Genomic DNA, 26,234 nt, shown 5'->3' on the forward strand with positions numbered 1-26,234 from the left:
AGCTTTTAGGTTTGCATTGCCTTTGGGGGTAAATATATTGTTGCAGTACTCCATAAAATGAGCATAGAATCTAGTTATTTTTTTTTTCGTTGTCTCTTTTCTCAGAATCGAGTATATTGAGACTTTTGAGTTCAGTTGAGAAGAAACGTGTTTTTTTGTGCCTGAGCAAGTATCTTATTATTTTGACATTGATAAACAATAAAAAAAAAGTAATCGCATATATACTTCTTACTTATCTGGCAAAGATGCCAAAAGCTGTTTTTGAAGTTGCCTTCACTTGAAACAGGGTTTGGGTACGGGCTAGTTGGTATTCCATTGTAAGCATCACTTACAGCACATACATAAACAGAGGAACTCAAAGAATGACAAAGACAAGCACTGACTTCCAACTGATTTTTATTTTGAGTAACACGCATATATACCAAGACACCAAGATAAACGAGTGCGCATGTGCGACCTCAGAAAACAAGTTCTTTGTCTGTTAATGCAAATGATGGCTTACTACTTAGCTAGGCATCCTGATGAAAACACTAGGCTTATCATTGAAGTAGCAGTGATCACTGAAGGTGACTCGGTTAGTAAACAGTCAATTGCATTAACAGATTAAGAACTTGCTTTTCTGAGGTCGCATATGCGCGCTCATTCATCTTAAGGAGGTGGTCATGGTTCCTTTGAATTTTGAATGCGTACTCGTGCTGGCTTCGTGCTTTGGAGGGGGCGCTTTTGTCTTGGTGTCTTTGTATATATGCTTTGTTACTCAAAATAAAAATCTATTGGAAGTCAGCACTTGTCTTCGTAATATTTTCAGTCCCTCTGTCTATGTACGCGCTGTGATTGATGTTCACTCGAAATATTTGTTTTTCCCTTTAGTACAAACAATGTACAAACAAAGCTAGCCTTGTTCCATATCCTTGCAATTCTTTCCGGTTCGTTCTCAAATGAGATGGTTTAAACCAAGTGTTGAGTGGCAGCTGTTTTTTTGTGTGCAGTCTCTACTTTCTTCTTAGCTTCACTTTGAGAAAAAAAATACATAAAAGATAAATGCTCATGAAAGCTGGCCAGAAACAAAAGGCTTGTAATCTAAATGCACGGCTGCTGGTTTGACATGTGCTTTTTTGTATGTTTTGAAACTGTCTTTGTGTGGACCGGCTGTTCTGGATAGGAAATGTTGCATCTGTGTTTATTGCAGCGAAGGTTGTGCAAGTGTTTTAGCTGCAAATTCCGATGCCAATGGAGGCTAAAACATATGCTAAACAGAAGCACTAAAACTTTTTTGAGCAAACTTGGCTTTCGTTATAACTACCTGTGGGTTTTGTGTTTGAGCTATCTACCCTCTGGTCGGTGTCTGTTCTTACACTGTATTTTTTTCCCTAGGCATTATGAACCAAGTAGCCCAGTAACAAGCTTTATGAAGCTATGTGCCTCCTGCATCATGCCATTTCTTTAGTGTTTTTTTTTTTGTCACAAGTCAACATTTTAGCGAGCCACATTGTCGTTGCTACTAGCTGTGCAAGATGTCTTGCCTTCTGCCTTTGGAAACGCCCAGTGCCTTTAGAAGTGTTAGTGCTGTTTGGGCATGTTAAGTGCCTCTGCTGCATACTGCATGCTGAAATAAAACAGCGGGCAACAATAAGGACGGTTAGTGTGGTGTGTGTGTCTCTTTCTATCAGTCCTCGCTTTTGCATGCTGCTTTATTTTAGATGATACATACGGAACTTTGCTGGCAAATTCGGTTGCTTTTTTACTATAGCTGCAATTTCTGTGCTTGCACCAGTCCGTGTGTCCATAGAGTTTCATACAATAATACAATAATTACTAGAAGTAACTTTGGCACCAGTGTCTACGAGAGCTGCAATGGGAGCGGTTTGTACCAGCATGGGAATTATGAGAAGTACATGGATTTGCCTAAATTTCGTCCTTCTGGCTTCAAACAGCTTTGTGACTTTGTAAACTTGCCATTTTCAACAATGGGCGAATAAACGTACACTTGCCAACTGAAAAAATTCAAAACCACAGATTGATGTTTCGGCGCCCAATATGGGTGCCTGAATGCATGATGGTCTTTATTATATATGCGTCGGAAGATGTAATGCGCTTGCGTGCAACTCTGGGAGGATTCCTCATGTCCGGTTTATCGTGTTAGTAGTAGATTGTATGCAGAATGATTCAAGGAGTAATTGGAACAATAATTTTTTTTCTCTCTTATGATGATGGAAGCCGAATGCCAGTTAATACTGTGTCCAGTCTTATCGTGATGCTCTGCCAGGGCGCTGGAAACCGTGTGTCCTTTGGCTACATCACTGCGGTGCTGCTGTAGCCTTCTTTTAAAGTTCCGTGTCTCGCCTTTGTTAGCACACCTGGCAGTCCTGGCAAGGAATTTTGTAGATGACGCCCAGAAATTTTTCTTTTTCGAGGTGGTCTTTGACTAGGACGAGTTGTTGTTTTAGCTTGCTTGAAGGGACGTGGCAGATTTGTACATCGTAATCTTTGAAAATTCTTGACATTGACTTGCTCACGCCTCGTGCATGGGGGGAGATGCCCGTTTTCTTGTTCTCATCGGTCTTACAGGGGGTTCAGCTGCACACTTTTCTTGAGTCTTTATAAACTGGCTGGGGTAGCCATTGCTGACCAAATAGCTGACCAATTGCTGACCATTGCCGACCCCATGCAGCTGCAATGCGACTTTCATAGGCAGTGCGATTTGACGCTTGCTCTTTTCCATGCAGGCTCGACCGTCTGTTTCTCCTCCTGGACACGGGCTCCTCACCTGTGACACGACGAGCGGCCGCAGTCCAGTTGGGTGAGGTGCAGAAGCTCCACCCACATGAACTGCACAACCTCCTGGCCAAGGTTTGTAACTGGGGCATGCACTGTTCTTTTGTTGCTTTCGGGGTGTCTACGAACTGGTAAAATCGGGAATTCTCAGGGATTTTGAGTATGGAAAAACTCTGGGAAAACTCGGGGAATTTGTGTCTCTATCAAAGAAAATTAGCTGTAATTTTATTGAAAGGGTCGAAAGTAAGATGCTGGCCCGAGTAACAGACAGGAATCGTAATGAATCGTCTTTGATGCCCTGTCGTTGGCTGGAGAAGTTGCCAGTGTTTAACCGACTTTCTGGATTCCCGATAATTTGGGCGGCTTTGCGGCACCACCTTGTACCCCATAGATTCAGCGTATCAGAACGTCCTAAATTTCGGACGCAAGAACTCTTCGCCGTCCGATTTTCTGGACGTTTTGCCGTGACCGCAGGTCCAAAAAGGCATTAATCAAAGCCACCACTGCTGCCATATTGATTACCTCGCCGCCTCGAACCGGCGCTGTCGCACGCAGATACGCCGACAGCCTTAGTGACTACTGCAGCAATGCTAGGCCTAGCTGCTTCAATGTTCGCTATGAAGCTTCTTGCCATTGCGTGCGGCATTTTTTTATTGAAAGAATTCGCTGCTGTCACCAATGGCATGGACTCCGCCCTTGTGGTCCTCGCGATTGGCTTAGAAGCTTGGAAACCATGGTGCGTCGCATAATTCCGGTTCCCGAAAGTCAGCTTTGCCTCTGTACAGAAATGTTACTTGGTGAAACATACAAAAAGTATTGCAGTGAAGCATAACAAGCGTGAGAAGGGGGCTATTGCCACGGGGCACAGTATGTATTCCTTAATTATACACGCATGCACCCAGTATTTCCTGTCGCAGTACAAGCACCGATATGCCTAATACATGTACCGACAGGCCTTCAGAGTGTTTTTGAATGTGCCTGTGGCAGTTTGAGCCCTTAAAGGCAGTAAATGACATGCATTTATTTTTTCCTACTGGCCAATTTTTCGGACGTTTTCGTGGCCCCTAGGTAGTTCGAAAAATCAGATGTGGATTGTGCAACTGACCAAGAACATGCTTGAAATGGTCCGTGGGGCAAATGAGTGGTGGAAGGAAGACAAGAACAGAAAGGACCTACGCATTGAGGAATGAACAAGAAAGGAAGCGTGTAGCCGCCGTTTTGAAAGAGCTTGAGCTCAAAAAACAAAGTGTTGGCTGATGCAGATATGCAGGTCTCCCTCATCCAAACCAAAATAAACTCTTTACAGCAGTGAAACACAACAGTGAAGCGTCGTGCTTGATCTGAGAGTATGTCAGGACAGTTGAAGTTGACTTACGAGCTGTTGAGAGAAAATCACAATTGTGACAAAGTTCGGGCCTTATACCATTGAGCTTGCTATCAGTTGATAGAAATAGATCATATTCGAAAATACAAGGGTCGTTCAACTCAATCTGGGACTTTTTTCTTTCCCAGTTGAAATAGACGCCTAGACTGGAGGCTTTGTATGCAGTAGAAACAGGCACCTGCGTCCTGTTACTGGTAGATAGTGCTAATTTTCTGCGCTTCTGGATAGGCTGTTATTCAAGATGGCGGACAACAGTGTGAACGTCTACGTGGAACAGTGTGTTCTGATCAAGTTTTTAGTAAACGAGGGCGTAAAACCTGCTGAAATTTACAGAAAACTTCAGGCTCAGTACGGTGATGTCACACTCGGTTGCAGTAAGATATTTGAATGGTGTAAGCATTTTAAAGATGGCCGTATCTCTATTACTGACGATCGCAATCGTGGTGGATCACAGCCCACAAGAGTCATTCTTGAGAACATTCAGTGCATGGAGCCGCTGATTGTGGACAATCGTCACATAACCTGTCGGGAAATTTTAAGGGTGTGTAATCTGTCGTTAAGAACAGTGAACACAATAATTGTATTCATGATCATTTGTTCCAAAAAATGAGTGCACGCTGGGTCCCAAAGCAGCTGTCTGCTTTTGACAGACAGAGAAGAGTTGAATTCTGTAGAGAACTTAAGGAACACTATGAAAGGGAAGACCAGGATTTTCTGAATCGCATCGTGACATGTGACGAAAGATGGGTTCACAATTTCACCCCTGAATCGAAAAGAGCATCAAAGCAGTAGAAGCATATAGAAACACCACCTTCCAAGAAATTTCGACCAGCTGCGTCTGCTGGTAAAGTGACGGGAAGTGTATTCTGGGATAAACAGGGAATCATTCACTTTGATTTTTTACCACATGGTGTCACTATCAACAGGGAGTACTACTGCCATGTTCTGCGTGATGTGCACAAGAGTTTACGGGTTTGATCACAAAGGGTGTGGTCTTTTTGCAAGACAATGCATGACCACATACCGCTCAAAGCATATGCCAAACAATCCAGGAACTTGGCTGGCAGGTATTGCCACACACCCCCTATAGCCCTGACTTAGCACCAAGTGATTTCCACCTGTTTGGGCCCCTGAAGGAATTACTTGGAGGAAAACATTTGAACACTGATGATGAAGTGAAGAATGGTGTCCTACAATGGTTGCATCGTAATAATAAATCTTTCTATGCCGAAGCATTTCAGGCATTTTTTAAACGCTGGGATAAGTGTATAACTGTACCTGAAGGTTCTGTAGAAAAATAAATCCACTTTCCACACTTTGAAATGTGTTTTTATTTGTTTTTAAAAAAAGTCCCGGATTTACTTGAACGACCCTCGTATTTGCTTCTGTATGCATCTCCTTTCAATTTGTATTTGAGAATGTCCGACTCGATTTGCAATTTTTTTCGAAAACATTTTATTTGCTGTGCATTTTACTAACCCCTCCCTTCTATTCTCTTTCTGAATAACATAAGAACACTACTACTTAGTACAGTGAAACCTCGTTAAACCGTAGTTGGCCGGAGCTCGGGAAAGGTACGTACTAAATGGTAGTACTGTTTAACCGAATAGCTTGAGATCGCCCACTTACCTGTCGAAAACGGAACTCAGAGAGAGTGCGATGAAAGGGGAAAAGACATGCAGTATTTATTCACTTCGCGCGACAAAAGCGTTATTTTCGTTTGATGCCGCGGCGGCCTAGCACGCCGACGACAGCGGCCTCAAACTTACTGAAGCTGCGTGCCAGCTTTTCAGCCAGCCCCCTCTTCTCGGCAAACACTCGCATGGCAGATTCCTCGTTGGCGTTACGTATTCACCGTGCACGTCCGCAGTAGTGCTGCAGAAGTCCCGGGGGCGCCTTTTTCATTACGGGTGCCGGAGTTTGGAATAATTTTCATTTGGAATAGAGTTACGTTATCGCGCCCCTATTGTCGTCGCGACGATTGCATTCATGAAGCTGACGCAACGCGCAGCTTATGCCACTGTCAGGCCTGAATCGCCCGTGCTATCGCTTTCCGTGCCGTCCTCGTCACTGTCGCTAGTCGACACTTCGGCAACAACAGAGGCAACGATGGCGAAAAGTCGAACCTCGTAGCCGACATATCTTCGCATTCCAAATGCCACACACTGTAGTCAACAGCAGATCCCTGTTGCGTGTCAGCGCCGACTTCTTCGTGTCACGTTCGATAGCACGGACGATGTCTAATTTTTCTTCTATGCTGAGCACCCGGCGTCATTTTTATCCAAGCTTCGGAACGACGCGAGTCCTCGCTTGCACGACGCCATAACGCTCTCTGGCACCGCGTCGAAATGATGTTGATGTTGATGTGGCTTCACGCGAAAACGCACAGGGCGCTTGGAGGCCGTTGTTCCGATCTCTGAGGCGTGTTGTTCTGCCGGGCCGCCCGATGGAGACGGCGCAGCGCCGTATTTGCGAGACGAAAAGTTCAAACGCTACGTTTTAACCGATGTGTACGCAGTAAGCTGGTACGGTTTATGCGGATACGAAACATATTATGTTCAATGGCCGCTGAGTCGGGGATTTGACTTTACTACTTTTAAAGCGAAACTACTGTTTAAGCGGGTACGGTTTAACGAGGTTTTACTGTATTCAAATTGGACTAAGTCGTGTTCTTAAAATTTTTTTTCATATGCTTACTATAGAGTGACAGCATTGGGTGATATGGTTTCAGCCCGTCTTGACATAAAGCAGTTCTGCATCACTCGAGGAATTTTGCAAAGGCACTCGGGAAAAACCTGGAAATCTCGGCGAATGCAGAAATGTCAACTTGGTAGATACCCTGGCTCCATTAGGTGCCAATTTCCAGGAAGAACCTGAAATCTGGTAAAACCTGGAATTTTTGTGCAATTCCAGTGTTGGAAAAATGCAATCAATCAATCAACCAATCAAAGCAACTTTATTTTGCAACTTTACAAGGCGAAAAAGGTGGGCGAAGAAAAAGCTGTTACACTGCAACTTGACGGCTCCAGCCACCCATCAGCAATGGAGACGAAACACATTTAGCATTACTAATCATTCATAAAAAGCACTGTACCAGACATACAATGAATCCAAGATTACATTACAATCAAACACGCCTCTCTAAGGACATGTAGGAAGTAAGAATGAAATACATCTAGAAAGGCTAAGTACTCATAATATACATACATAATACAATGGCTAGACACACACGCACACACAAAAAGAAATATATAATATATATTGCGTGAATAAACTTCTTATGTCTTTCTTCGCTAACATTCGCTAATGTTGTGATGTCAATATTTAGTGTGTCATAGTGATTTAATGTCCGTTGGCAATGTATGCCGAATTCTCTGTCGGCCGTACTGTGTGCGCGAAAAACGAACGCGCCATGGTGGTTGATACCGGAAAGGATATGTTGTCGGGGTGTGCTCAAGTTGCGCAGTATCGAGAAAAGCATCTAATCTGCCCTGAACTGCTTTCGTATAGGAACACAGTAGAGTGTAAGTGTACAAATCTCGAACTGTCGGGTGGCATTTTACTCGCTGACGGCAGTAAAGGGGGGTGATGGTGTATGCAACGTCACCACTCCCCCCAGTTGGGTGGTGGGAGATTTGAATTTCGAAAAAGGTATTCGGGCCCTCCAGATACAATTTTCTCGTAAACGAAGCCTTTTCTTGGCACGGAAAAAGCATAGCGAGATTTCTGGAAAGGTATTTAAACAGTCCACGTTGACTTAGTATTTGCCTTTAGTGTGCCTTTAATACCGAGGGGCCCGATATTTAATAATCGTAGCATAAGAAGCCAACAAACAGACACCGAGAACAACACGGGGGAAATTACATGTACCCACTAATTGAATTCAAGAAATGATAAATTAATGGAAATGAAAGTGGATGAAAAAACAGTTTCCCTTGTGTTCCACGGTTCCACAGGACTCTGTTTGAATGCTTGAGAGGAACTCTCCTTCCACTCATTCCATGACTAATTTAACTGTAACTTCACCGAAGATCGTACTATTTCCACTTGTTGCCACACAGAACTACCCGCATGATCTGTATGCGATCCTTGTCAGTTGCAGCGATTAGTTCTTGCAGGAGCAAGCGCACCCATAAAAATGAAGCCAGGTATTCACACCGGACGAATTTCCATCAAATATGTCTGTTTCTAAGAAAGGCTGTTCTCTCTTGCTCTTGATTGCTTAACAATGGCTGTTGTGCAGGCACACCAGTTCCTGAGAGAACTGACTCGCACAGGTGCTAGGAGAAATCTGCTGAACAAGCCATCATTCAATGTAAACGCCCCATTTTGGGGGCAGCCTGTAAATCTGCTAATTTTATTCAGACAAGGAAAACATTTTTTGTCAGTCTTATCATGTCTGCATCCTATTAAAACTGGGTGCCCAATGTGATACCACACATACCTTCTTCGGCGAACACAGCCGATCTTCAAATATCTATACATGTATGGGAGGCATGCTGTTCCTTTAATTGCTTCATTATTGACCTTATGATTGTGCACTGGATAACTGAAAGCAGCAATTTATGCTTAGTTGAGCGGACATACATTTGGGAACGGCATTACATTTAACCTATTATAGAGTGTGTAAGCGCGACTGAACGAGGACGTAGAAAGAAACAGGTACTGAGACACCTTGCACATGTGTATGGTTCGTTGTCGTGTGCTACTGAATGTTCTTTTTTGCTGTCAGGTTTGTTTCCACTTGCACGGTATATATTTATCGATGCATGCGAAAATAAAATCTATAGTTGAAAGTAGCACTGTCTCTGTGTATCTTTTTCTTCCCACGTCTTCGTACAGTCACGCTTATACACTCTATCATGGATTCAAACCAACAAGCCCGCTGATGTGTTTTAACCAATGGCCAAGTATGAAATATAAGATAAGCGTAACATGTTTTTCTCAGAAATCGCACTAGAGAATAATTTATGTCGGTTAACCACTGAAAAAAGCCGAAGGATACAATTACATCCTTTTTTATTTTTGTCATTAAAAAAATTCTGGCATTTTACGTCTGGCGATATGATTGACACCCTGTTCAGCTCTCATCACTCTGGGTTCTTTAACGTACACCTAAAGAGAAGTATACGAGTGTTTTTCTATTTCGTTCCCATCGAATTCCGTGTCCTGGTTTGAACCCGTGAGCTTAAGTTTAGCAGCGTAAACCCATATCTAATATGTAGCCACTAATTAGACAACTGCGCCATTCTTTTTTTGTTGTTGTTATTAAGTGTGGACTGCACAGAAAATTTTGCATGGCTTATGGGCCAAAGATTAGCATATATAATGGCTACCTAAAACTGTTTTCGTTGCCTGAGGTTCGACTGCAATAAAAGAGCCCATGCCAATTACTCCGCATTCTGTTATGTGAAGAAGACTAACATGAAAGGAATGCTGCACTGCAGTTTCATTTTATCTTTTTCTATAAGGATACTTCCCGTAAATCTGAGTACAGGGCGCGTAGGATGGGGCAGGTATGTTTTATTTGTTTGAAGCGGCAAGCAGCAATTATATATGTTTTTCGTCTGCGTTTTGCAAGACATGATAAAACACTATGCGCAAAAATACACACGAGCGATGCATGCTGCTTGAAAAACAAGAAAAATATCTGTTCTCCAAAGGAGACCATACAATAACATCGTAGAATGAAAGCGACTGCGCTGCACGCACAATCGCCGAGTGCCATTAGATAAAATGAAATAAAGAAGATAAAAAAACGGCATCTATTCGTAAGGCTTAAATACACATCATATGCAATTGTAAACACAGTTTGAGTGGTCTGAACGCATATTGCAGCGTGCGAAATAGTACGAATGACCCTCCAAATAAGTATCGCCAGCAGTTTCCAACGGCACGACCTTGATGCGGCCCGATCTACTTCGATCGCAGCGCCACTGCAGTATTTTTCGCCATCGCGTGCTTCCCTGCAAAGTGTGCTCCAGTCCTGCCGCTCGTCCCACTCAACCTTGTTCTAGTACACACTAGTCGTAGCCACCACCGCGGTAACGCCAGCCCTGCTACTTTGACGTTTGCTACCAAGCTTCTTTCTGTTCGGTGCTTTTTCAATAAAACAATTCGCCGCTGTTAGCAATGCCACCAACTCCGCCTTAGCAATCCTTGCCAATGGTTTCGAAGCTCGGAAAGCATGATGCATTGCAAAATGCCGGTTCCCGAAAGTCAGCTTCGCCTCAGTACAGCAGTGTTACGCGGTGAAGCATACGTGAAGTATTGCAGTGAAACATAGAAACCGCAGGCAGATGCAATTGTCACTGACCACAGTGTGTATTCCTTCTTTATACTCATGTGCACTCGCCATCTCCTGTTGCAATAAGAGCCCCAGCACACCTAATAAGTGTACTGGCATGCCTTCAGAGCTATTTTGGGTGTGTCTGTGGAGATTTGAGCCATTTGAGGGGCAATAAAAGACAGGCATTCATTTTTTTCGGACGTTTTACCAGTTCCTAAAGGGTGGGAAAAGTCAGATGTTGACTGTACTGAACTATACAAATCAGTTTGTGAACATTTAAATAATTCAGTTCGCGACTCGATTTGTAGTAGTCTATTTTTTGTGTGTTTGGTGAAATACCTGGCTGTGGTCAATTCATTCATTGCACGCGGCCTTACCACGGTGCTCAGTTGGTTTCAGGTCAAAAGCAAATGTAATTCTAGAGTTTTTACATGGCAAAACCACAATATGATAAGAGGCATGCCTGTCTTTGTACAAGGGTCATTCAGGTCACCAACTCAAACTATTCCTATAACCGATACTGACATAGGGACCGGCAACGAAATCAGCATCTATGTGTGAAGATATAGGACCGATTAGCCACCGGAAGGCATGCAGATCACATCGCATGCTCATATTCGCATGTTCATGCACACAGATTCGCACATTTGCACATGCAGTTTGGAAATTTCTGTCAATGTGCAAACTTCCATGCATTATTTCGGTAGTAGCCAGCTTGGACGGTTGTCAAAAACTTGTATGCATGATCACGGAACTGATTGCTGGTTAGCCACTCATATGAACATATTAGCGACAAGCTTTTCGCGACGGCTTGTGGAAAGCTTGCCGGCCACATCAGCCAATAGCCAGTTTTCACAATGGCATACTGTGTTGGCCATTAGGCCTACTTGATAGTCCTTCGAAAGGTTGGTTGTGTATCGGCGACAAAAGTTAAGGTTTTACGGTGAATCAAATCGTTTCTGTTTGCAGAGGCCACATGGCACACGGGAAGCCGACAAATCGTCTCGCGAAGAAAGCGAGTGTACGGAATTGTACGAACATTGTTCTCCAACGCCATCACCATCTTTGCAACCCACCGTATGGAGGCATCACATCTTGGCGTTGTTCACAGACACATAATCTCTTGTCGAGCTTCTAGCATTGTTATTGGGTGTAATACACATTTTGTCTAGTGCAGTAAAGCATGTCAAAGTGCATACGTCATTTGGAAGGCGCATAAGACAGTTGCCATCACTTTTTGTCTTGTACCTGACGGCAAAAATTGTTCTAGCTCATTTGTAATTTTATGTCTGTCTTGCTCCCAGCCGCATATCTTTGTTCTCATTAGCCTACAAAGTTTGGTTTAATTGTTTGCAAAATTAAGTTCCTTGCTTACCTAAATAAAGATGTTTGCAATATACCGTCAGTGCGAAGGGAAGCTTAATTGGCCTCTGTCGACTTTGTGTATTGCTTCACTGTTTAGCAGTTCTTACTTATTGCACAGTAATAACAAGCTACACCAAATGGCTACAAATTACTGCTGTACTACTCCAAGTGTTCCAAAAATACCGATATGTATGCTCCGAAACAACTCCAGAATGATATTTTCCTGCTCCAAAAATTGCTCCAATACTAAACTATCCTAAAATCCTAAGGCTAGCACCATTGTTGAGATATCCAGCTACAAAAAACCTGCAGTTACCTCGGCTATTTAATTAACATCATCCTGAACTGTCAGCGGGACATTTTTGGGAAAGTAAAAGGTTTTGTTGGAGGTGACGCTCTCCTGTTAGGTATTTTTCTTGGATATTATAGAACGAACGCAACAGTTTATTTTTGGTTATGCAGAAAGGGAAAAATTACACGGATAATGGCAAATGCTTTCTTGGTATGGTTCTACATTCCTATCTGATGTCAGTGACATGGCAGAACAGAAACATGAAAATGTACGGGTATGTCAGTGACAATGAAAGGGTTAAGGTCGCATAACACCTTTGTGTTCCATATAGGGCTGCAGATTTTCAACTGCATCTTCCTCCATCTGGTCCTAACGCACACTTGTGATCAATGGCACCCTCATTCTGTTTACCTGGAATTTACATTCAAGTGAGTTTTGTTCATTCAGAGTCACTTCTATGGTGTTAGAACTGCCCACTGGGGTTCCATGAAGTGATCAAACAATATTGTTACGGGGATCTTGGGAGTATAGAAAGACTGTATTTACAATATATATACAAGATCAGTCGGAGTAGTTAACCCTTGGAGGGTCGATTTTTTTCGCCATATGCGACCGCCCAGGGTCAATTTTTTTTATTGCAGATTCCGATTCTTCTTAGGGACTTATTTCGAGAAAAAAAAATTACCGTAATTTTTCTAGTGCGACTGTAAAGTGAGAAAAAAATATCTTGCATTGGTATATATGCACACTTCTTTCATGAATAACAACAATAAAAAAAGAAATAAACTTATCAGAATTTAAAATTTGATGCATTTTTATGCACATAGTTCAAGGCTTTGAAAATCTGCACACGAGAATATTTCGCAAGCCTCAAACGTTTTTGCTCTTACACTAATACGTACATCCATATCGTAATCGAACTGCGTAGGTGCGCGCACTCAAGAAAACTGTTTGGTTGTGTGCCCATCAAAAAAAGCAACACGTGTGGCAAACTTCCGCTAATCTTCATCGTATCGTCAACCAGCTAGGGCAATTAGTTTTTGCGAGTCTTAAAAAAAAGAAAAACGGAAACGCATGCACAGCGGCATCCTTCCAATGCGCACCCCTGGGAGCACTAAACGAGCGAGAAACAAGTGGTCGCCCTTTGAGCGATTAAGAATGAGATAGTCATCAGTTTTGCAAGCGCAAAAAGCCGAAACCGCCTGCAAAACAAAATTCATACGGCTGCCTACCCGCGCGCACGCCAATGCGTGAGCGGTGGTACATAGACATGCGGGAGCAAACTAGCGCTAAAACAAACCATGCAACGAAAACCGAGAAAGGGAGGCACGCGAAAAAAATTCCCTGTATCACCACATAATGCCAGCACATGACAGAAAAGAAAAAGTTAGGAAATTGGTGCGCTTTTTACCCCCGAATGCAGAGATCTAACTTGGCTCGAACTTGACTTCTGGCAGGCTCAAGACAGCTTCGCCGCGCGTCATAAATCGTGCTTGATCTTGCGAACAACTTGTGAATGACTTGGCTGCGTCGAAGTCCGCTCAAGTTTCAAGTCTGCTCCCAGGCTAGCTTGAAACTGACTTCGTGTGTTATTCCAACATGGCAGCCTCCCGAACGGACGACGTGCGAAGGTTAGCTGCTTTCGAGTTTGCTTGCCACGCCATGGATACAGCATTTTCAGAGGCGCAGCCCTTGCCGAAAATTCCGCGACCCACCCTACGTTACTTAGGGAATCCGATGGAGCTGTATGACGACGAACAATTCCTCGGTCGCTACAGATTCACGAAGAATGCCGTGCGACTTCTCGCTATGGTTCTTATCCGGGTAAGCGGGGAAAACAGAGGACCACCTGTGAGCCTCCCATGCTGCAGTTGTTGATGGCTGTGATGTTTTACTGCGCTGGCACGTTTCAAACAGTCACCGGAGGTCTAGTCCACATTCCTCAGTCAACAGTGTGCCGCGCAGTTGGAAAGGTGACTCTGCTCATCGCGAAGCACCTGCGCCCGATGCTGCTGCGCTTCCCGCAGTCGCGGAAAGATTGATTGCGAGTGTATTTTCTCATCTCCTCTGACTACACGTGCCATCACCAGTTATTAGCGCTCACGACCATATTTACGCCCAGCATTCCGAATTGTCGCGCACTCACCCACCGACTACGAAACATGGGCATTACCATTGTAAAAAGTAGCCCAAAATAAGCCAGACATGCAGAACATGTGCGCTTACCAGTTTTGTGGCGCTTTCCCTTTAGTTTCGCAGCTTCCTCTTTCCACTTTTGCTTCAGGTTGGTCCAGCATTTTTTAAGTTGCAGGTGATCGCGCCGCGTAATCCCGTGGTTGGCATTATAATGTTTTGCTATTTCTTTCCATGTCTGATTCTTCTTGGTCAACGACGCGACATCAGTTTTCTTTCATTCCACAATATGCTTGTAGTCGTTCACGAGTGTCGTCAGCAGGCTCTTTTCGTCTTCTGTAAAACGGCGTGCTGTCTTGCGTTGCAGTGCATTCTCTTGGGAGGAGAGCGTACGTGAGTGCGACATTTCAGCATCAAAGACTGTTGACAGAACAGCAATTTCGTACCAAATGCGGCGCGCAGCCGTCGCGCGAGCCCCCACAACTTGTTTTCCTAACAGATCACACTTTCCGAGCCGGCGACACGCGCTGCCAATTTGCGATGTCTACGACTGTGCCACACTCTCCCTCTCATTGTTCTCGACAAACCCTCCATGCAAAGTAGACAAATCGTTTGCATCTGTCATTTTATTCATTTATTTTGTTTTTTATCGGGTGTTGTCACCCATATGGGTCGGGACAGGGGACTCTACGGCACTCGGTACTCTTCGTTCGAAGCACATGTTGCAGTTTTTTTCTTGTTTGTGACTCCGGCCTAGTGCGTTCGAATAGGCTGGCTTTTTCTTCAAAGGGTCACGTAGCCCAAGCAGAACAAGGGCCGTCGCCTTCCTCCTGGAATACCTATAGGCGAAAAGGGACGCGCAAGCTCCCTCAGAAACCGACCGTATGCCTCGTCTCGGCCTCTTGCATCCGGTTGCCGGCCCAGACGGCGCATGAACGCCTTGCGGCAATTGCGAACAAAAGCCGTTCAAAGACCACCATACGAACCAACCATTTTGTTCGCTTCTCTACGGCCAGTTATACAAACACGCAACAAGACCTCTGAGTTAAAGATAAGCTAAAACCAAAATAAATGTGACCATAAAATTGATTTGCGCTCAAATACACTGTCGCCTAAAAGTGTAGCAGTGACTTGAAAAAATGGCGAAACCTGCAACTCAAAAAGCGCGCCAAAACACCGGAACTTGAAGACCACTTAAAGCCGCCGGGAACGCGCGCTTTTTGCAAGCAACACTGCCCATTGCAGCGGCAGACGTAGCCAGATGGAATAAATTTACACAAACTATACTTCAGCACTTATGCCCTGGTAGAAATTTGGAAAGATACATACTTTTTTGCTGTACAATGCGCCTTACGCTAATAAATTTATTGTTAACCTCGAACACAGATGAGCAACCTGCTTTTGCATTGAAGCACAGTCTTGACTTGACGAAGCAAGTCAGCTTGAGCGTCTATGAAACGCGAAAGGCGACTTGGGCATTTTGAAGTCCGCCTCTTGCTTCGGGCCGACTTCGTCAAGTCCAAGCCCGAACCAAGTTAGATCTCTGCATTCGGGGGTTAAACATACAGACGGTGCCGTAAATATACGGCATCGACCATTTTCAGACTTGTTCGCAGTGAGGTATATTTACGTCATACACCGTCAAAGGGTTAAGATGGCTGACCACCAACAACATGCAGCAGCCAGCGTATCGTGATTTTCTTCTTGCTCTCTCTTCTCTCACCCCTGCGTAGCAGGACCCCCAGGTGGTGAAGCGCAGTCACAGCTCATGGTAGGCGAAGAATTGCGAGCGAAGCATGGCTTGAGCCACGAAATGTGCATGATGTCAACAGGCGTCAGACTTAAGGATGCATCGAACCGTAGCAGTGAAATCTCGTAATTTACATCGGTAACTTGACATAGGACTTCATAAGGCCCTGTGTAGCGAGAGAGAAGGTTCTGGGAGAGGCCAACCCGATAACATGGTGACCAAAAAAGCACCCAAGCACCTGGCGCGAACTTAAGATCGCGATGGCGCTGGGCATAACGCTCTTTTTGTATATGCTGTGAGGCTAATAAGCGAGATTGGGCGACTTGACGTGCCATATGAGCATGATCTGTGAGTTCACGAGCATACTCAGTTGCAACACGGGGCACAGACGGGAGAATTGTGTGAAACGGCAATGTGGGGTTGCGACCATACAAAAAATAAAAGGCTGGATATCCTGCGGTGTCATGTCGGGATGAGTTATACGCGAACATCACATAGGCCAGTGTGGCGTCCTAGTCGCGGTGATCGTTGGAGACGTACATCTACAGCATCTCTGTGATTGTTCGGTTGAGATGTTCCGTAAGACCGTTCGTTTGTTGGTGATAGGCGTTGGACAGCTTGTACTCAGTGGCACAAGAGCGGAGGAGGTTGCCGACAAGTCGAGACAAGAATGAGCGGCCGCAGCCTGTCGGGAACTGTCGAGGTACACCGTGGTGGAGAACGACGTCATGGAGGAGAAAATCGGCGACATCTATTGCTCAACTAGTCGGCAATGCGTTTGTTATCACGTAGCGTGTCGTGTAATCAGTGGCGACGGCGATCCCCTTGTTCCCTCTAGTCGTCATCAGAAAAGGGCCAAGCAGGTCAAGGACTAAGTGAAAGAATGGTTCAGAGGGAACTTCAGTGGGATGGAGTCAAATGACAGGTGGCAGGGGAGGTTTCTTCCGGCGCTAACACAATTGGCAAGTTGCCACATAACGATGCACAGAGCAGTAGAGACCCTACCGGAAGAACCGGCATCGTACGCGGTTGTATGTACGCAAAACTCCAAGATGTATGTTGTATGTGGTTGTATGTACGTGAAACTCCAAGCAACTCGGGGCTGTCAGGGTTGATGTTGCGGCGGTAGAGGATGCCATTGTGCAGCACGAACATGCGCCACGTTCAGTCAGTGCTGCCAGATTGCACTCCGGCGATGTACTGTAAGGATTCGTCGTGTTGGTCACCGGATAATGCGCAGTGGGATCAAGGGGATCCAAGCCGCCACGGATCCAAGCCGTCATGTCGGGTCCTTGAGGGAAGACAGCCAGCAGAGTGCATGGTGGTCTATAATGACTGAAAACGCGCGGACGTAGAAATATGGCTGGAACTTGGCCACAGTCCAAACGAAAGCCAAGCACTCCCACTCGATGATGGAGTAATTTCTTTCGGCAGGTGACAGCAGGCGGCTGGCGTAAGTTATCACACACTCGGTACCATTCTGTTGTTTGGCGAGAACAGCGTCGATGCCATGGCCGCTTGCGTCAGTGTGGACTTCGGTCGGTGCAGATCGATCAAATTGGGCAAGTATGGGAATGGTGGTCAGAAACCCGATGAGAGCGGCAAATGTGTCAGCCTGCTCTGGGCCCCATGAGAATGGCGTCGCCAGTGACATAGCTGGCGACGGGGACGTTGGAGGTGGTTACGACGTTGATTCCGCATGCTCACCGTCATTCAGGGTGCGGACGGTGTATGACGTCGACTGTGGAGCTCAGTTTCCAGCTGTGGTACCCAGCACCTCCACCAGTGTGTTACGGGGATGGTGGGAATATAGAAAGTCTGTATTTACAATATATATACAAGATGAGTCAGAGTAGTTAAGATGGCTGACCACCAACAACATGGAGCAGCCAGCGTCTCACAATCTTTTTCGTCTCTCTTCTTTCATCCCTCCATAACAATATGCCTTGCGAACATCGCAATTCTGGCTGTGTTGTAGCTAATTGTGTCCATGGATGAGAGGACGAAGACTTCCCCTTTTTTTGACAGCAGCATGCGACCCTTTCTGCTGTGTGAATGTGGTCGTAATGGCCTGGAGGGCACATCAATGTGTTCCCCTTTCAACCTTTCTTTGTTGTCATGCAAGCGAGGGAAGGACCAACAGTGTTCCACATTTCTGAGGGGCTTTTTAATTACCGTATTTATACTTCGTTTCATACCTAGCAGGCAGCGATATAAAGGCTGGGTACTTGTCTCGCTCTTTGCGTTCTCGACCAAAGAAGGCACAAGTATCTAATGTGGCACAACTCTTTATGTAAAAGAATACGGCACAATTATTACATGGAAACTGTAGCGGATCTGAGCCTACTTATTGCCAAACAAGTAGAGTGACATGTTTCTCTGACCAGTGGCCATTGCACACCACTTGTAAACAAAGCATAGTACATGGCATCTTGGAAGCACAAAAGTGAACAAATGGCACGCAATTTGACATAACCTTAGATCTGGTCTGCAAGTTGTAGTTGTAACATTTGAGGTAGTTATTTTGTAGAAGGTGTTCCAAATCAATAACTACGCTTTAGAGTATGCTTAGTGAAAATTCTGTTATCGCACCACTTGCTTAGCTCCCATAGCATTGCTATGCTAAGTATGAAATTGAGTGATGTACCTTGTGGCTTGCAAGATGCGCCACAAGTCACACCACAGTCATTCAAACACTGGCACAACCAGCCCTTTCTTTTGCGTGAATGTTAGATGTGTAGCTTTACTGTGTGTCATTGGAGTCACAAGCACAGCTTGATTTGCTGAGGGACTGTCCACTTGGCTGCTTCAAGTGTGGCACATGAATTGTGAAGTAGTGTATCGTCTGTGTGGTGCCTTTATGTCGGCAAACCTTATGGGGATGTCTTAGTTGGGTGTGCGAAGTCTTGCATGTACTATGCAGTTTATTAAAAATGCCAAAATTAGTTTGACTGCTGTGGCTTTGTGCATAAAGTTGCACATGGCCAACACTTATTGTGGGACAGCTGTTGTCTGCGACACGATAATTTGTGTGCCTTGTTGCAAATAACTGCTGCGGTGGCTCAGTGACTGTTGCATTTGGCTGATTAAAAATTAAATAATGGGGCTTTACATGCCAAAACCACTTTCTGATTATGAGGCACGTCGTAGTGGAGGACTCCGGAAATTTCGACCACCTGGGGTTCTTTAACGTGCACCTAAATCTAAGTACACGGGTGTTTTCGCATTTCGCCTCCATCGAAATACGGCCGCCGTGGCCGGGATTCAATCCCACGACCTTGTGCTCAGCAGTCCAACACCATCATTTGGCTGTTCAGCATGACATCACAGGTTTGATTACCTGCTGTGGGAGCCATGTTATGATAAGGACAGAGCTCTGAAACCTTTGTGCACAGGATCCACGGGAAGGAGCCGCCTCTGGTGGTCAAAAGTTATCCACAGCTCTCTACTACAGCATATTCCTTACCCTGTGCGCAGCTTCGGTTTGTAAAATCAATCAGTCAGTCAGTCAATCAAATTTCATAACAAGCTTGCATGGCAACCACAGGCAGACTGACTTTTGAGCCATAAAACATTTCTTCTGACAGGGTACATTTGTCGAGCGAAGTCATGCAAGCTATTGTGAAGGTTTCATTGCTACCGTAAAGGCACAAGCTCTGTCTGTTTTCATGCCATTAGGATGGCCAGTGCTTGCTTAATAACTTTCATACATTCATGTTTAATGTTGCTTACTGTATGGTATATGTGCCTCAGATGAGCAGATTGGTTAACAGTCACAGTGGGGAGCATCTGTCTGGAGCAAAAGTGTGTGCTTATTTGCGCCTGTCTCAAATGAAAGTAAGACTACAATACTCAGCAAAAAGGTCAGAGCTGATAAATGAGCCGAGAGCTAGCGCTGGCTTTTAGTACATTTTCATTCTTTCTTGACCTTTAACATTGTCAGCACTATGTTCTTTGAGTGATGGATGCCTAATTGCACTAAGTGTTGTGTCTAGAATTTTGGTCCAGTTGCTTGCAATAACCTGTATCCTTCACAATGACACTAACAGATACTTGGTGGTGGGCGGGCTGCTACAGCATCATTTCAGTCCAAGTCATATCAGTAGTGATAAGATGTGGTGTCAGTATGCTGCTCAACAGCACTGTGCACTGCACTGCTGGAGCTGCACGTAGCAGAATGTGAGATAGTGCCAGTATTATTACTATGACAGCAAGACTGAGTAGACCGTAGGCAATTTGATGGGGTAGCTGTAAAAAAAGAAGGCTCAAGGATGCATGAGCCAGCCATCTGTTGTTCTCATTAATAATGAAATGGCACAGCTGTGTCTGTGATAAGTAGTTTTTATTTATTTTCCTCTTGTATGCATGGTGAAGAACTTGTGCAAACATTTGCAGTGCAGATAATGCTTCCTGTTTGCAACATGCCTGCAGAATAAACCTTCAATAAAGATTCAGCATCTTGAGTAATCAACATCTTTTTGAGCATTTTTATAAATTGTATTTTTTAAACGATAAGGTTCGCGGCTTGTCAGATGCATAGTGAGCATCTTAGCAGCTTGTAGGCCATACACAGATATCTGTAGCAAAAAATAAAGAAGTTACTCACCTGTGTAGGTTTTGTTCTTGTCATCAAATGCTTGACAAATTGTGTGGTGCCTACAAACGTGCCTCTTGGGAGAATGGAGCGACAATGCAGTAGTGCAGACCATCACAAGGCCATTTATTGCACCTTTCGTAGACCAATGCCAGCTAGCTGAATTACTACCTATAGAACATGCCGATGGGTGCAATTGAATCAAGGAAGTTCGACTCACTGTGACCATATATCGAGCGGATACATTTGCTCCCATGCTGGGACACTAAAGCCTAATCGTTGTGCGTACAGCCATGCAAACAGTGGCATGTTCCATCCCGGTGCCCCGCTCCGAATCCTCGTGAGACAGTCTCGCAGAGCGTGCCGACAAGTGCACGACAAGTCCATGCACTCTGCCGGCCCCGAGCCCAAGTATTAGCAGCGCTATACTCACGCCATCGCTCGTACTATTCTGCAACTACACCGACTGCCAGAGGCGTTTAGCTGCTCGGGCAAGCCGGATTGCAAGAGACACTAGAGCCATCATGTGTGGAAAACAGCATAAGGGGTCGCAGTAGAGTATAGCATCCCCACAATTGTCATCACATCATGGCTCATGCCAGTCATCTTTGTTTCATGAATGTGATGAATAGCACAATGTGTATTTCCTTTATTTGTCATGGCATACCTGGTACAGCTGCTCTTGCTCCTTGATGTAATGAGTGCATGCTGCGAAGCAATTATACTGTGCACATTGAAGTCACTATAGGACCATGTATTGTGACATGTGGGGCACAAATTGAGACGTGAAAATGAGTCAGTGCTCATACAGGACATAAACACGAATTGGCATTTTGACGTATGGGGTGAGGCTAGTTACCTTTGCTGTCGATACATGGAGCCATTTGCTTGGACCTTAGTATCTTCAAGCATTGAGATCAAAAGCAGTTAGTTGTAATGCCAGAAGTGTGGTTGTAGTTACAGTTCAGCGTGGAAGAAAAAAAATTTAATTAAGGCATACGACGGCACTCCGAACCCGGACCTTGATCAACCATTCACCCAAGCAGAGCTCCATGCAGCCTTAGCCAAACTCACTAGAAGCACCAGTCCTGGCAAGGACAGAATAACTAATAACCTTCTATGCAACCTCCTGCTATTGGCCACCACAGCACTGCTACGGTATAAACGACTGCTGAGAAAAGGGGGACCTTCCAGCAGCCTGGAAGCATTTGGAGGTCACCATGATCCCCAAACCCAACAAACCTCTTCGCATCAAAAATCACCGTCCCATCACCCTCATGCCCTGCGTGGGTAAACTCTTCGAGCACATGGAGCACGACTGGTTTTTTTACACCATACCTCGAGGACAATGGACACTTGCAGTGCACCATGTTTGGATTCCGACAGCATCTGTCCACACAGAATGTACTTCTCCTCCTCAAAGAAAACCTGCTATTCATATAATTTACTTTTTAGCTTGGTGTACTGGGAAAGAATGTCGCCAGTGCGATTATTGGGGAAGATGATTTTTGTTATTAGAGTTGATGGTGTCCTAATTCTCATTTCTAGAAAATAAGTTAGCTGGTGTATTTTCTTGTTCTTTCTAGGGCGAAGCACCAAGTTCAAGGAGTCTCTGCTCAATGAAATTGATAGCAATAATGACCCCATTCATCTTTGGTGCAAAAATGGAGTTGAAGACACAGAAGCACTCTGTGTTGTCTGCAATTGCACTATTGATTGCTCAAAACACAGTATTGCTGCAGTAAAACATCATGCGACAATGAAGAAGCACATCCATGCAACTGCAAAGTACAGAGACAAAAATGGAAACATCCAGTCTCCTAAATTGGTGCAAGCGGCTTTGAACTTTTCACCGGGAGCATCTAGCACCTCTCTACAAGATCAAGTTTGCAAGGCCAAAGCAATTTTTGCCATGTTTATCACAACCAAGTGCATCCCATTTTCATGGGGCGACACCGCAATGCAAATCTACCACACAATGTTCTCGGACTGTAGTGTTGCCAAGGGCTTCAGATGTGGCAAGTCGAAGCTGTCACGCATTGTGTCTGATGGACTAGGCCCATATTTCAAGTCAAAAGTGGTGGATGAACTATGTCATCCAGGTGTTTTCTATTCTGTCATGGTGGATGAAACTCCAAAACCTGACCAGCGAGTGCAGCAACTTGATGTGCTTTAAGGTTTTTCTCTGAAGCAGAACAGCATGTTGTCGTGGAACATGCCCAGTCATATAATCTTGGCCAGGCCACTGCGGAGATCATTCTTGGCTGCGTAGAAGATGCACTTGTTCAGCTGCCACGACAGGGCATCATTTATTTCCTTAGTGACGGTCCTAACGTCATGAAGAGTCGGAAGAAAGCTAGAACAGCATCTGACATCAAGCATTGCCGATGTCGGTCACTGCAGTATACACAAAGTCCACAATGTTTTTTCAAAAAGGTTAGACGCTGTTGGATCTGATGTATAAGAAGTGGTAAGAAATGTTTCCTATTACTTCAAATCTGCTGTCCGCTCAGAGCTATTCAGAGAAAGCCAGGAAGTCCTAGTTATTCCGTCGCATGTGTTCTTGCGGCATGTGTCGAACAGGTGGCTCACTTTACAAGGATCACTGTGCCGTATTGAGGACCAGTTTGATACCATTAAGGAATACTTTGAAAAAGCAAACAAAACTGGCCAGCGGTCTGCCAGCCAAAGTCTTCATAACAAACTGGCTGCAGCATTCTCGCAGAAACCACTCTATGCTAAGATACTTTTCCTGAAGAACTGTGCTGAGCTGTTCACTGGCTTCCAGAAGCTGTTTCAGAAACAAGAACCACTTTTGACATTCTTCATGTGGAATTGTTATCAGTTCAGCGAGTTTTTGGCCACTTCTTAAGCAGTGAAGCCTACCAGGGCAAGACTGTTGATGATCTGAAGAGCCTTAACCTGCAAGACTCCACACTGTGGAAGACAAAGCCCGATTTGGGTATGGATACAGATGATGCAATGCGGACCTGGGACATTCCTGAAAGAAAGCGTTTGCGGTTTGGGGCCCACACTTTTTACATAGTGTGCCCACAAAACTTGCTGCAAAAGCTACCTCTTGAAAACAAGCTGCTGCAACATGAAAACATTCTTGGCCTGCACTTCACAGATGCAGACTCGGAAGCCCGCTCACTGCAATACCTTGCCTCGCAAGTGCTACAGCTTAATGAAGTGTCATCATTATTTGACGAATGGTACATGCTTAAATGCGATCCAGTGAATAGCAGTGAAGTTGCAGTGCCTGAAAGGATTGACAGCTCATGGGCTAAAGTATTTCAACGGAAATCAGCTGCTGGTGAGCAAAAGTACCCACTGCTTGCAAAACTCGTGAAAGCCCTCTGTCTCTCCTGCATGGTAATGCAGATCGCGAGAGAAGGTTCAGTATAAATAAGCGTCGCCTTGAGGGCCGTGCAAGGATATGTTATGCAGATAGGCTTGAAAAGGAAAGCGAAGATTCGGAGGGGACGAAGCCTGCAACCACACAGACCCAGCCCAATTCCATTACTGTGGAACCACTCAAAAAGGGCTTAAATGAAAAGGTTGTTTCATGCCGTGCATTACTTAAACGTGCAGAAGAGACAATATCTACTGGCTTGGCTGACAAGAGCATGGAGCAGGCCCAAAGTGGGCAACAGTTGTAAGCTGAAGGGAATGAGAGCCTGGCTACTGCAGTTCTCGAGCTTGACGAGCTGAAAAAAAAGAAGTAGCAAAAGCCACTGATGGAAAGACCTTTCCGTGTTTTCATTGTGCAATATGTGTGGGTTAAATAGAAAAAAATCATTATGTTTTAAAGCTTATTTTACAGCGTAAACAAGACATGCTCAGATTATGCATGTAGGCACGTCTAAATAGCAACATTATTTATACTTTTGATACAGCTGTGTGTGGCTCGTCATTCTGTTATTTCCGACTACAAAAAATTGTTTTTCGGCATTTCTAGTCACATTTGGGTTATGTTTTATTGCATATAACTGTTCTCGCAAGTGTAAGAGTGCTATTTACAAGGCAAATAAAGTCTCTTTGCAACATACCATGGGTTCCTGCTGTGGGCACACGAGCTAAATGGCTCCACTGCGTCAGTTTGTCTTGCTTGTGTCTATTTGCTCTAAAGAAATACTGAACAATTATGCAGTAGTAATAAGCTACACCAAATGTCATGCATTTGCTTTTCTCCTGCTCCAACTGATCTAAAACGCAAAATTTTGTGCTACAGAACTACTACAAAATGCTAATGTGGCTGCTCCTAAATTGCTACAAAACAACCTTTTTCCTTCTCCAAAAATTGCTCCAAATATTAGATTGGCTGGACCACCACTGCCTGTTTGACTACCTTAATCACAGGTGCAAATCATCAGTCCTGGTAATTCATGTAAAGGGCACTTTCAACAATGTGAGCCATGAAGCCATTCTCCGCAACCTCGAAGATACAGGCTGTGGAGCCCGGATCTATAACTACATCAGCAGTTCTTTGATGCACCGAACAGCAGCAGTAGGTCTCTCCAACCTCTGCAGTGATAAATTTCGGCTACCCAAGAAAGGAACCCCACAAGGATCGGTTATTTCATCCCTCCTTTTCAATATCGCAATGAATAGGCTGCCAAAACAACTCAACGCCATCTCAAACCTATGCCATGCCCTTTACGCCAAATCATACTCTGAACCAAAGCACCTACAACTGGACAACAAGAATGCCATTTACAAGGAGCCGTCAATACTATCTAAAGATACCTCCGAGGCTGCGACTCCAATGCACACCCGAAAAGTTGGAGCTTCTCGTCCTGAGAGCACGGACACAAGGAAGACCACCCAACTATATCAAACCAGATCCTAGCATCTCTCTCAATGGAACCAAGATCCGTACAGTCGACTCCCTTCGTATATTCGGACTTAACATCCACGAGGATGGATCAGGGACGGCCACTCTCCCGTGTTTACAGTGCACACTGTCACAAGTTGCGCATCTTGTCAAGAGGATCACATACCAAAGAAGTGGACTCAAGGAGCAAGACACACTAAGGATAATTCTAGCGCTTCTGACTAGCCATATCACCTATGAAACTCCCTACTTGAAACTCAAGCTGGCTGAGATAAAGAAACTCGGTGTTGTCATTCAAAAGTCAATCAAGATAGCCTTGACCCTCCCACCCATGGTATCAACGGAGAAACTCCTCAAGCTCGGTATCCAAAATACATGGGAAGAACTTGTTGAGGCCCATAAAATCGGCCAACTAGAGCGGCTCAAGCTCACACCCACCGGACATGCAGTTTTGCGCTACCTCAACTGCATCAAAAGCTACATTGCTGACACAGACCTGAAAGCAAGAATTCCACCTGCACTCGGGGACTATCAGCTTTGCGAGTATACCATGCGATATGCATCCAACTTACCATAAGGAGTGTCGGCAAAAGCAGAATTCGTGCACTCGGCAAGAAATATGCGAGAGACCCTGGTACGAGGTACATCGATGCTGCTTGGTATATTAAACGGAACGCCTTTGCCCTAAGCATTGCGGATCACCAAGGCAAATAACTTGCAGGTGTCACCATCCGAGCAAGAGCTGCTGAAACTGCAAAGGAAATGGCAATCACTCTGGCAATAACAACTTGCCCTGAAGTAGCAGTAATCCTAAC

At 44.8% G+C, this 26,234-nt stretch overlaps 1 protein-coding gene and 1 pseudogene across 2 annotated transcripts in view; both read left to right on the forward strand.

Moving 5' to 3' along the window:
* Hel89B (histone acetyltransferase 1) overlaps positions 1-26,234 on the forward strand; it is a 392,774-nt gene that overhangs the window by 33,918 nt on the left and 332,622 nt on the right. For both annotated transcript variants that reach the window (XM_075703080.1, XM_075703081.1), the window contains exon 2: positions 2,727-2,850. In XM_075703080.1, the coding sequence (XP_075559195.1) occupies positions 2,727-2,850 (124 nt within the window). The remainder of the gene's footprint in view (positions 1-2,726; positions 2,851-26,234) is intronic.
* LOC142590790 (uncharacterized) lies at positions 17,557-25,961 on the forward strand (annotated as a pseudogene).

This window comes from Dermacentor variabilis, chromosome 8 (assembly GCF_050947875.1).
Source record: "Dermacentor variabilis isolate Ectoservices chromosome 8, ASM5094787v1, whole genome shotgun sequence".
NCBI classification, from domain to species: domain Eukaryota; kingdom Metazoa; phylum Arthropoda; class Arachnida; order Ixodida; family Ixodidae; genus Dermacentor; species Dermacentor variabilis.